Genomic DNA, 13,341 nt, shown 5'->3' with positions numbered 1-13,341 from the left:
AGAAAAGAAAGAAATGACACAGTCTGACCTCCCTGGTCTAAAAACACAGGAGAAAAGAAGGCTTCCCAAAATAATCGGCAGCTCACCCCTACTTGCCCCGCACTTCACACACATGCCCGACCCTTTCACCAAATAGCTATTGCTGAAGTCTGCCACACCCCCCGCACCGCAGCTGTTCGGTCGCCCTTTTATAGTCCATGTCCACAGCAGGAACCAGTTACATCAGGCCGTTCCTTAGATCCACCAATCACAGCCGAGCCCCTGCACAGGTGAATTTGCATACACACATTAAGAAACAGATAACCCACCAACACAGGCACGTAACAGTCAATAACACTTTAAAAATAACAAGAGCACTCAGAAAGCACAACTCCTCACAAAGGTCAAAGGCTAGACTAAAACTTTGAGTCCCAGGAAATAAGGGAATAAAGACTTTTAGGCTTAAGGCTTTTTCACAGTACACTATCTTTTCATCCTCGTTCCTTTTTGTCCAGATGTTTGCCAAGATGGGATTATAGTGCAGACTTACATCTTGTTTTAGTGGAGCTGAGAAAAATATTGGAATGACTGAGAGTTTTTATACAAATCCATTTTCAGAGCCTATGATCAGGGCTGCAGGTCAACAGAGTCGTTCTCTACCAAATTTGACAGTAAGTGTGAAAATAAGGCATACATACACACACACACACACACACACACACACACACACACACGCGCACACACACACACACTTCTAACTAACTGGCTTTTGGCAGTGTAGGTGTGAAAAACCACTGCCATCATCAGGTCAAATTTGAAATTGCTACATTTATGTTAACATAAACCGAGGCTCTGTGATGACATGGCGTGCTCTCCTGGGTGCACCTACAACCATGACTGAATATGTTGCTAAGAAAATTATTATTATTATTATTTAATTATTTATTAAGTGGGTTATACACCCTGTAATGTTTATGGGGCACGTATCCAATATTCAGAAAATCAGTGGATCAGTCCCAGGTTCCTCCATTCTGCATGATAAAGTGCCCGTGGGTAAGACAGTACACGCCACCTATAGCCCCCATGTTTGAAGCATTGAATGAATGTGTCATGAACACTTTAAGTGCTTAAGATTAGAATATATATAAAGAAACCATGTCCTTGTAAAATATTATGAGTTAGTGCTGAAAAATTATGAAATGAATATACTACACAGTTGATTTGGGGTTCATTTATATTTATATGTGATCAAGTTTGTGTGAAATAATTTATACTTTAAAAAATAATTTATACATCATTTTACTACATATTGAAATACTTTCATTTGAAAATGCCCTAAAATAATTAATTTCAACTAAATAGGCCTCTCTATTTTCTAAACAATCCTGTAGCTGTCATAACATCTTTGTCCCAGCAGGTGGCAGTGTGACCATGGTTTGGCCAGATGATAGCAGACAGAGGCACATGCTCCTTCTTTTCTGATAGTCTGATCATTTCTCTCCTCTTTCAGCATTTTTTTTTAACCAAAACAGAAGCAAAAAGGGGTAATGCCTGATATATTATATAGATTACTTATTTTACATTGGAACCTGAAAGAAATTGAGAAGGGAGCCGGAGATCGACAGACGGATTGGGGCTGCAGCTGCAGTAATGCGGACGCTGCACCGGTCCGTCGTGGTGAAGAGGGAGCTGAGTGTAAAAGCGAAGCTCTCAATTTACCGGTCGATCTACGTCCCTACCCTCACCTATGGCCACGAGCTGTGGGTAGTGACCGAAAGAACGAGATCGCGGATACAAGCGGCAGAAATGAGCTTCCTCCGAAGGGTGGCTGGCCTCTCCCTTAGAGATAGGGTGAGAAGTTCGGCCATCCGGGAGGGGCTCAGAGTAGAGCAGCTGCTGCTCCACATCGAAAGGAGCCAGCTGAGGTGGTTCGGGCATCTGACAAGGATGCCCCCTGGGCGCCTCCTGGGTGAGATGTTCCAGGCATGTCCCACCGGGAGGAGGCCCCGGGGCAGACCCAGGACACGCTGGAGAGATTATATCTCTCGGCTGGCCTGGGAACGCCTTGGTATTCCCCCGGATAAGCTGGAGGAGGTGGTTGGGGAGAGGGAGGTCTGAGCCTCTTTGCTTAGGCTGCTGCCCCCGCGACCCGGCCCCGGACAAAGCGGATGAAGATGGATGGATGGATGGACCTGAAAGAAATTAATTCTTATTTTCTCCTTAAATATTTAAATACCCACAGAAGATATAGTTGGGTTGTAAACTTATGGACATAAGGTCAGTCATTCAGTTTCTCTCAGCAGCTCTGCAGCTCGTGATGTTACAGTGACACAACAAGCAAACACTCCTTACTGAGGAGATCAACATATGAGATATCCTTCTGGTAATGCTGGTTTCACTATTTATATCTAAAAACATAGATATCTATTATCTGTATCTATTATTATAGGATATACTGTACAACATAAAGCACCTTGAGGTAACTTTTGTTGTGATTTGGCGCTATAAATAAAATTGAATTGAATTGTGTGAATGTTAGTTAGAAAGCACTAAGGAAATGTGTTTGTGCGAATGGGTGTGAATGGGTGAATGCACAAGTTGTGTAAAGCACTTTGAGTGCTCAGAAGAGTAGAAAAGCACTGTTAAGAACCATTTACTGCCATCTCCTCCAGCTTGACCAGGGGAACACCAAGGCGTTCCCAGGCCAGCCAAGAGATATAATCCCTCCAGTGGTCTTGGTCTCTCCTGGGGCCTCCTCCTGGTGGGACGTGCCCGGTACACCTCACAGAGGAGCCAAGGATTTAGTCCCTACCCACATCTCATACCCATAGGTGAGGGTAGGGACGTAGATCGACCGGTAAATTGAAAGCTTTGCTTTTACACTCAGCTCTCTCTTCACCACGTACAGGCAGCAACCTGAGGGAATACTAGGATACCCACTCCAGCCCGCCTCTCACCAGGGACAACTAGACTGAGACAGAGTCCAAGCCCTCTCCAGGGGACTGGTTCCAGAGCCCAAGCCGTGGGGTTGGTTGGTCTACAGGATGATGGGCCCATGTCACTTTTTCGGGCTGTGACCGGACGGGCACCATGGACTAAGGTCTGGCCACAAGACACTTGCCCGCGGGCACCCTCCCCAGGCCTGGCTCCAGGGCAGGGCCCCAGTAACCCTATCCCGGGCAGGGTGAACTGTTCCCTTGGTGTTCTGCTCATAGGGGTCTTCTGAATCGCTCTTTGTCTGATGCCTCAAAGTTCAGATTTCTAAACTGAAAATTATGCAAATAAAGAAATTTTTCCATGTTAAATTCACCAATTTCCCTATAAAGTATAACACTTTAGAAAAATTTTAATTCAAAGAAATGTTCCTTATCTTCCTCATCATTTTGGGGCTACGCTGCCAGACGGGCGGGCAGCATCAACACCCAAGTTTGTGAATCAGATAACTTGTGTAGGATTCTGAAATTGATACCACAGGTGCAGCTACCTAAAATAGTGTATAAGTCTGAGTCCTGTGACCTTCTCAAGTCAAGGTGATCTCAAGGTCAGAGGTCAGGTTTACTGTAAAATAAGAACAACCCCCAGGTTTCTCTTCAGTATCAGTAATTCTTGTGAGTACTTTTCACAACAGATAAAAATAGATAAACTATTAAATAACATCAAAGTTGTACCTTTCCACCCCCACTATCAAACATTCATTAAAAAGTTGTATGCTAGTTTTACAGCTAAGCCCTACCATGAACAGAAAGGAATGAAATGTGTCCATAACAAGAAAGCATGGTTTCTGAGGTCATGGTCATTTTATCCTGTCACCACCATTTTTTCTCACTCACCAGAGATAATAACAAAGTCAGCACTAAGCTATATTTATTACCATAGACATTGTTATTTTTGCATAGAGTGGCTTTCATATTGATGGTCTCACCTACACTATCTGTGAAAGGTAGTGAACTTTAGGGAACACTGAATGGTTAAGCTGCATACACTGGAAGCTCTACATATTTACTTCCAGTTCATATGTATTCTTTATTCCTATTGGTAGTTGCTTCGGTTAAAAAAAAAAATCTTCCCTTAGCAAATAGGAAATGGTAAACGGACTGATTCTTATTTAGCACTTTTCTACTCTGCCTGAACAGTCAAAGAATTTGCCTGTGGTTATTTCATCTGTAATCACTTGAAGTTGTGGGATGTGATTCACTTGGAATGGTCTATATTCAGTATGTCGCTTCCAGTGTTCATGGAGCTTTAGCACCATTAGCACCATTCTAGTGGGATGAAAACAATGCAACTACTATATACTTAGTAGTATACTAGTGTCACAATAATCTTATAGACTTGTTATGTCTTCACGGCACACACACACACACGACGTGGGTTTGAGTCTTTCGTACATTTTATTCACTGTCTTAACTATTGCATATTTATTTTTGTTTTATATATTTATTGGAGTCTATATTGTAAGGTCATTCTTTTGTCAAAGCACACAATTATCTAGAAAATGTTATCTAGAAATGCAGGTTTTTGCTGATCCTGCAAGAAGGAACAATTACTCCTCAATAAAAGTGATTTCAGCATGTCCACACTAGGAATAAATAGAAAATGCAACATTACTATGACATTTTTCTCTACACCTAGAATGTTTACTATCTAGTTTTGAAGGATGCTACTGTTACCCTTCAGAACTTTTTTTTTTTTAATGCAGAAAAGAAAAAGTTCTGAAATGTTTTGGTAAATGAAACTGCTGAATCAGCAGAACTGGTAAAACAGTTAATTGTCCAGCCAATAAACTGTTGATGAGGAGTCACAGAGGTCTGGAAGCCACATAGGTGCATTTAATGAACAGCTTACTAATGGACATGACAGACTCATTTAAACTCAAGCACTTTTGTAGATGTACATGCTCAGAAAGTTAATTTGTGTCCGTGGTTGTCATTTGTACATTGAATAAGTCTCCAGGACTATTTTACTTGTGCCTGTAGCTTAGCCTCTGTGCTCTCTGGAGAAAAAAAAAAAAAAAACCCTCACTGCTTGGTTGTCAGTTTTTTCTTTTGCATGTATATGAGAGGACATTACACGACAGATGGATGGATTTTTTTAGGTAAGAGAATTGTGGGTTTTCTTTTGCAAAATGTAATATGCTGATACGGTACTATGATGGTGTTACACATCTGCAACTGTCGACACCTTTCAACACTGTGAGCGAAGTGAATAGTATGTCCCATTAAATAATACTTATTTACTATGTCTCCTGTGTGCTGTCTATAATTTCTCAAATGTACTAAACAAGCAATGAATGGATGGATGGATGTCAGTGTGCTTTCCAGTTATTAAAACACGTTACTAAAAGAGTGCATTCCAAACTAACTTCTCTTTCTTGACCTTGATGAAAAGGTCAGCTTATACTATTGAAATGCACCCCAAGACGGCATCGTCTCAAGGCTCCAAAAACCATGTGATATCTTTTATACAATGCTCCAAAATAAATAACACGATGAAAAACCTTGGCACCTCCTGAACAAAAGAAAACCACAGAATCACTTCTTTGGGAAAAAGCAAAATGCATTTATTTATGTCATTTTATAAAAGTTCAACATATATACCACTATCTTCTAAAACAGACTGAAAGAATGAAAGAAAGCAAAAGACTAAAGAAAAGACAGTTGTTTTCTACAGACAAATGCCACGTGGCAGAAATATTTACATCAATGTAGAAAGAACACATTTCCTTCATGTCCTTATCATATTGACAAATAAGACACAGTGAAGCTCAACAAAGGAAAACAGGTCCTCGTTGTCCAGTCACGCACAGGCAGTGAACAAAGACACGGCAGTGTTAGATCTACTGGTTTCTATGAGAATCAGTGGTCGGTGCTGTAACAGCTCATGTGGTTTAGAAGTTTAAGCTGACTCAGTCTTCTTGTACGCCACCATGCTGTTCACCTTGTGGATCGAAGTGGTGAAGGAATGCAAACGCACCTCCTCTGGCTGGTCAATGGTCTGCGGCCCTGATTCTTCCCATTTATCTGGAACCACCAGGTCCTTGTCTGTATAAACCAAGAGGTCAAAAGCACCTGAGGGGAGGAGTTGAAATTATTACCCAACCACCACATCAAAGGCTCAAATGTCAAAAGTCTCATTACTCACATGGCGTCTCCAGCAGGGGCAAGAAAGTAACAGTGGCTGTTATCTGTCTGATAACTGAGCGGATCTCATGCTGAATTGTCTTAATGGACTTCTCTCTGGGTGCACTGGGAGACACATGAGAACTCAGTTAACATGCATTATTTATTAGTCAAACAATAGTCAGTTGAGTGTAATGACAGATGCTCATTTAACCAAATTACATAATCTGTTGTAAAGACTCTTCTAAAGTACAAATTTCATGTCATTTTATTGCAAAAAACCAAAACAAAAAAACTAATCCACTGCAAACATACAAATTCACATCTGTGTTGACAAATCAGCCAACCAACCCAAAGTCTGCACCATTCAACTCCTGTCAATAAGTAAGTAAACAGATCTGTCCAGATGCCTTAGAGCAGGGGTAGGCAACCTTTCTGATGATGAGTGCATCTAAAATGTCCTCAGAAGTCAGTGTGCCATATGATTGTATTAGCAAGAAATTGAATAACGCTCTATATTAACAGTTACACACTATATAGAACCACTTTATAGTTCGCAGCTTTCAGCTATTTTGAAACAAAAAAATAAAAAGACACTTTTCATCCATAACAGCAAATGAACTGTACAACAGAAAATACAAATGCTATTTATGGTCTCCTCGCAACAATGATAAGAAAAATAAACTGAGCCAATATGGCATGTTTGTTAATACACTCTGATCTCTGGTCTCCCACTCAGAGACACAGGGCTCCGAGCATCCAGCATTCAGACGGCTACCTGAGGACACTCTTCATGTGAGAGGAAATCTGCTCACACAGATATGTAGAACCAAATACTGTCAATAAGGCCTCTGTAATGTTTTGAAGACAGTTAAACTTGTCAGGTAGTGATGTCCAGCAGGTGAAAATGCAGCTCCATGAACACGCACATATATGGATTCCAGCTGCTTCGATGTTGCATTAACTGGCATTAACTCAGCCAGTTAATCTGAGACAAGTCTAGCTGCTCATTAAAGCTTTCTGGTTTGATCAGAAAATAAAACATTGGTCCAAACACCTGAAAGTCCCAAAAACACATTGTGAATTCTGTCTCAAATCTACAGATGTATCTGTGTATTTCTTCCTTCCCTTATAACTTCCCTTCAGCTCATTCATGTCACCTAAAAGGTAAACCTGTTTCTCCATCACCTGTTCGGCTCTGATGATTCAGTAAGGACATCTCCTGGTTTCATCTTCATGTTTCCCTCTCACCACATATCCAAACCGACACCATGACCAGCAGCTTTTACAGCTGTGGCTCCAGCAAACATCAGCTGATAGTAGAAATTAATATTAAATAAATTCTAACAGCTGATCAAGCTTAAACATGCTGCTGTTGTTTAACGCGACATCCGGCAGTTTCCTCTTTCTGGCGCAAAGTGGGCAATAAAAAACAAACAAGAGAGACGATCAGCTGATCATTGATCAGTTTCATGATTGAAGTAGCAACAGGAGAGGGAGGGGAGCGGATGAGAGAAGAAGAGGCAGCTGTACAGCGTAACGACAGAATAAATCCAGCTTTGTGTGTTTATTTTTTCATTGTAGCTGAAGTACGGGACAAACTGTGCTCCTTTTCAGCTCAATACGAAACGCGTAATATTTTCTCTGAATGCGGGACGATTCTTTTTTTTAACGGGGCGTTTGGCAACTCTACTAACTAACCTTATGAAGAAAATAAAGTTCACTATCAGTAACATCATAGCATCCACCCAGCTGTATAAACTCCGTCATGCTAGCTAGTAGCAGTACGAGTTATTCTGATTTAAGAAACTAAACTACTGATCTAAAAGATCCAGTGCTAATTGAAGAGGTCAGAGGAGAATTACCAAATTGGGTGAAGTTGACAGAATGGCTATATTAATTCTATACAGTAGTGCCAAGCATAAAAGCAGTCAGACTCACAACACACCTAATGTTGAGGCTCATGGGATGCAACCTAAGAAGCCAACAATGGATTCTCTCTTGCAAGCCACGGAAATCTGACACTGCAGTGGAAAGGGCTTATATAAAACTGAACACAACCTGGTCAGATTGCTACTGAGGCTGCAGATGACACACAGCATGAGTTCATGCTGCTGCAGGGGTTGACCTTAATTTGCCAAATACCAGTTAAGGTTTTAATATCATTGCTTGAGTAACAACAGCATGAATGTGCATCTAAGAACTGTGCAACACAATCATGTCAAGATATAGCAGATTCTCAAAAACTGTCCTTAAAGAGGAAGACGACTCCAGCAGAACCAGGCTCAGGAAGAGGCAGTCATCTGCTACAACTGATTGGAGAACAGCCTGGCAGCTCCTTCTCATACTGATCACACCAGCATTTGTTGTAAGCCAGCCAGCTTAATTATGTTGATCACTTTGGCACAAACAGCACAAAACTAAACGACAATTGGTTAGACTGTAGGCAGACCATTGCATCCTCCCTACTCCCAAATTCTGGCGGTAGTTTGATAAACCACACTCTTCGGTGGGCTGAGCATTATCATCTTTCATGTCCCAGATTGCCACTGGTTGCAGAATCTCATCTCAATATCTCTCTGTAATGAGACAAGCTAATCACTGTTGCAGAGTCCATGCGCACAGGTACTGCCAATCAGGAACCTGATAGTCCACACCTGGGGTACCTGAAGCTCAAAACAATTTATATAATATATCACTCCACTCAAACTGACGGTGGGGGAAGTACAAGTGCAACATGCCAGGTGTTGGAATTAGAAGACAGAAAATTAATGACCATTAGCATGGAGCCTTTAAAACAAAACAAACAAACAAAAAAAGGTAATAGAGGTCCTGACCTGCTCTCTTTAGCCGACTTGTCACACTCAATGTCAAACTGCCATCTCTCGAGCACCTCGTTGGTTTCCAGACACGTGATCACCAACACCAGCTTTTGCACAGTGCACTCAAACAGCCACTCTGCAACACCAAAAGAGCAAGCAACACTTATTAAAGTTTGTTATGCAAAGTGAGAGGTAGTTAAATACCCTAAAAACATAATACAAACATGCACAGAATTTTGTATCCACAATAGTTGTGGATACAAAATATTGATCTCTTGGATATAGTATCCAAGAGATCACAATTTCTGTGAGAAAAATGATGATTGATTTGTATTCTGTAATTTCACTACTCTTAGCATTACACAATTGAGAGCTTGAGTGATTTGACATATGCACCCAAAAATATGAATATTCTGGTACGAATTACATTAAACTTGAACTGACAATTCAGAGATATTTACTCCATTTAGTTTTATTTACATTGCACTAAAAATCACAACAGTTGCTTCAAGAGACTTTATACTTTAAAGTAAAGACCCCACAGGCCTAAAAAGAAAAACAATCAGATGATCCCAGAACAGCAAGCACTAGGCATTGATGGGAATAAAAAAAACTTCTTTTTAACAGGAAGAAACCTGAGGAGGCAGCCATCAACAGTTGCATTGCATTGGATTTAGGAAAAAAATAAAATAAAATATTACAATGGCATCACCTTGGACAGAAAAGGGTGCACCGATCTCCTTCCTCATTCACATACATAAGTATTTATGGCAAAATCAAAAATTGGTAAATCAAAAATTAAAAATCTAGCGTTTTTAACCAGAAATAGCTTGTAGTTCACCTGACAAGAGCCTAAGAGTAGCTTAACACAAATTTGTGTAACATGGGAATGGAAACTCACGTGTGCTGCTTTGTATGTTACTTAACATTGATCATAAGATGCCAGGTCATACCAATTAAAATCTCAGGCATGAGTCTCATAGGCATCTGCGTTCATCTTCAACATCATGCTGCTCTGCTGTACGTTAATTGCCCCTTGGGGATAAATAAAGTCTTTCCGATTCTGACTCTGATCTAATTCAACGCAACAAAAAAGGGAGGGGGAAATGCACCACCACGTGGCCCTACTCAGCAATCGCAACTAACAAGTTACTATTTATTGAGTAAAGACGATCACCGAATTAGCAAAATAAATTGACAAAATCATTCATTGTTCACAAACATCATCTTATTTTGTACTTCACTACGGATTTTGCCTTTACTTTGCCTTCTCCATAAAAATCCAAAGTCACTCCCCACCAAGCTGTGAGCTCAGTTCTCACCAATTACGTTTTTTCTTTTCTATCTGGTGTTCAAGGAAATCCACTTAAAGTAAAGTAGACTGAAGTTTTGTTTTTTTTCTTAAGTACAATATGTCCACATTTTTTTCAAGGTCTAAGAGTAAATATGTAAAACGAAGAAAAAAAAGCATCTCCATAGTGACCAAAATAACCGTGAGTAAGATTTCTTGCCGTAAGCCAGCAGCCTTGTAGATATAGCTACAGAACTCGAAGCCCAAAACTACAACTGGAGTGCCTTCAGACCGCAGTTGGTTAGCTCACTCAGTTCCACAGTTATTCCACTTTCTCCTTAGTTGTGTCACGAGTGGGGAAGCCCACTATTGAGATACCTTTAAGTTGAGACACCACGTTAGTCAGATAGCTCTTCAGCTTGGGGTCGGTAGTTAGTAGGAGACTCAGGTCATAGTGGGTAACTCTGGTGAATGTCTCTGGAGGATAGATGCCCCGTTGGTACAAGATGCTGTTGATGCCGAAAGCTGTGAATGACAATGGGGAAATCAAAGGCTTCAAATACGCCGGAATTCCAGTATTCGTAAACTTTAGAGGCTTATATGATTCAAACTTGAAAGGCACAGAAGATTACAAAAACAACTACACAAGAAAGCGAATAACACGAGAGAAAACTAACTGGGAATCAATTAATATATTAGCTCGGTAGAATAGAAACGATGTATGGTGTACGTTCACGATTCTCAATAGAAGGGCAGACAACTAGACAGTCTTTACAAATTATTCGGTGTCGAAAACGAGCGACTAAAAGACGAAATAACAGAAATACTTACAAAAGAACTCGGCTACTAACTCCGCGCTTCCTTTGAGAGTAATTCCCTTCAACGTGCTTGTCATTTTCTTAACGCTTTGGTCTAGCTCTCAACAGTAAATAGATTGTACTCTTTATTTTCTTCTTCTTCTTCTACGTCTACCGACTTCAACTACCCGCCACCCAGTTTGAATTTTGTCAGCTTCCACACTATTGCGCATGCGTGTGAGATTGCGTCGCGATTTTGATGACGTTTTAGGTTACGCTTACAATTACAATTTTTTCGACACTAGAGAGCAGTGTAGAATAATTAAAGACCTTTCTACCTTGTAATTGACTGTATATTAATGTAATGTGTCACTGCACAAATGACTGAATTAATAAGTTAATATTGTAGATACCACGTTTTGTTAATCCTAAAGGGGTCCAAACAACCATTGTATGCAGACTTGGAAAAGTCACTCTGCAAAACAGAAAATTGCAAAACAAAAGAAAGACAACTTCAGTTAATGCTAGCTTTTAAGTCTTGTTGGCTCTGTACTTCTCTTTTTGCTATGTTTGTCTATGTGCTATTTTTTTTTAATTATTATTATTATTTTATCATAGTTGTTTTTTTTCTCAGTCAGTAATTGTCTTTTTCTTTCAGGAGGAAAGCCATGCGGGACCTGCACACCTCCAGGACCACTAAGTGGGCAGATGAGATTTGACAAACTTCTTCCAAAATTAATGAAAAGCTTCGAACCTTCTTTGGGAAACTTGTGATTCATGAAAAATGGCTTCTTTCCAGCTGCAGCTGGTGTCATTAACAAGGTCCCCAGACTGACACAGGATATGAACACCACACATCAAACTGTCAGAAAGTATTTTTATTTACACATCTTTTAAAATGAACTGTGGTAACTCGTGGGGACCAGCCAGGCTCCGACTGAATTATCCACATGGGCCCATCTTTCTAGTGGGCCCACCACCTGTAGGAGTCAGGCGCTATTTTGCCTAGGGAGGGGGTGGACTGGTTGTAGGAGGAGGAGAAACAGCTGGAACTTACACCACAGGTTGCAAGATAGGAAATACACATGTGTGGCCTCACCTCAGTGGAGATATTAGGTTCTGAAACTAATCTTTTTGTGAAGTACAGCCCACAACTAGAGTTCGTTTTAATGGAAGATGAATGCAGAAAAGTGTATGCTCATATGCCAGCAGTTAGGTGCCTATATGTTAGGGTTCTCTCCAGTGAATAAGACATTGCTTCCTGCATCTTCAGGTTGGGGAATGGGTCCTGACTGTTTTGGACATTTGCACATATGCTAAACAAACAAGTTGAGCTGCTGCTTTTCTACAGTTGAGCCATTTGAGGTGGTTTGGGCACCTGATCAGAATGACTACGTTCCTCATTCTGATCAGAATGAAGTTCCCAAAATACCTCCTAGGTAAAGTGTTTTGGGAACAACCAACTGAGAAGAGATCCTTAGGCAGACTAAGAACATACTGAAGCTGGCTTGAGAAGATCTCAGTGTCCCACCCAGAATACCTGGAGGAGATGGCCAAAGAAAGGGAGGTCCCAGGGTCTCTGCTTAGACTGAAACAAAGGCTGCAACTGGGACCCAGATTAGCAGGAGAAAATAAATTCTATTCTCACTACTTGAGAATAGAATTACTTGAAGCCACACAACTCTGCATTAATTGCAGTCACAGACTATGAGCCACAGACCCTTGCACGCATCCTCACATAAAAAGGCTCAAGAGGATTAAACACATTCAATGGACCCATAACAACACATCCTTCCATAAACGACCTTTTTCAAGTTCCCTGTAGATGTTCTAAAGCACTTCTTAATGCAAACCCTTCAGCTTTCCTCCTAGCTATAGGAAGTAACGAGTGTGTAAAACCACAGGAGTGAACTCATCACACATGTCATAGCCTGATGTCTTTTCCTCAACCACAAGCATGTTGCCATTCATCACTGGACTCTCCAAAAGCTCAGTAAAGTCTTTTTCTCTATGACACAATGTGCAGTCTTCAACTTGTATATCTTGCATCAGCTGATTCAGCATCCAAAAAGTTGTGACGCAGTGTGAAACCAAAATACAATGATTTGAAACCCATATTTTATTCATAATAGATAATAATAGACATACAGAACCTGTAAACAGGAAAAAAATGAGAACATTTTGATTTTGATAGCAGCAACAAATTGGGGTGGAGAAGCAGTGATGACCTTCTTGCCAGTGAAATATTTATCATATTTAAAATTGACAGTATTTTGTGCTGTTGACATCTGATATTATTTTATAATTGTGGGCAGTTGTGTGTTTATGTTACA

The 13,341-nt window shown here is 40.6% G+C and overlaps 2 protein-coding genes across 2 annotated transcripts in view; both read right to left on the bottom strand.

Annotated features, from left to right (window-relative positions):
- LOC308393174 (zinc finger MYM-type protein 1-like) overlaps nucleotides 1–13,341 on the bottom strand; it is a 188,599-nt gene that overhangs the window by 128,022 nt on the left and 47,236 nt on the right. The gene's annotated exons all lie outside the window — the stretch shown is intronic.
- mad2l1 (MAD2 mitotic arrest deficient-like 1 (yeast)) lies at nucleotides 5,515–11,219 on the bottom strand. The gene is made up of 5 exons (XM_080892645.1): nucleotides 11,043–11,219; nucleotides 10,590–10,736; nucleotides 8,936–9,056; nucleotides 6,121–6,224; nucleotides 5,515–6,047 (listed from the first exon to the last, which is right to left on the bottom strand). Exons 1-5 carry the CDS (start codon nucleotides 11,104–11,106, stop codon nucleotides 5,875–5,877), a joined length of 609 nt encoding a protein of 202 aa, XP_080748771.1. The 5' UTR covers nucleotides 11,107–11,219; the 3' UTR covers nucleotides 5,515–5,874.

Source organism: Rhamphochromis sp. 'chilingali', assembly GCF_963969265.1.
Source record: "Rhamphochromis sp. 'chilingali' genome assembly, chromosome: 1".
Classification (NCBI taxonomy): Eukaryota; Metazoa; Chordata; class Actinopteri; order Cichliformes; family Cichlidae; genus Rhamphochromis; species Rhamphochromis sp. 'chilingali'.
Note: the sequence above shows the minus strand (reverse complement) of the source record. Positions and strands in the feature narration are given on the sequence as shown.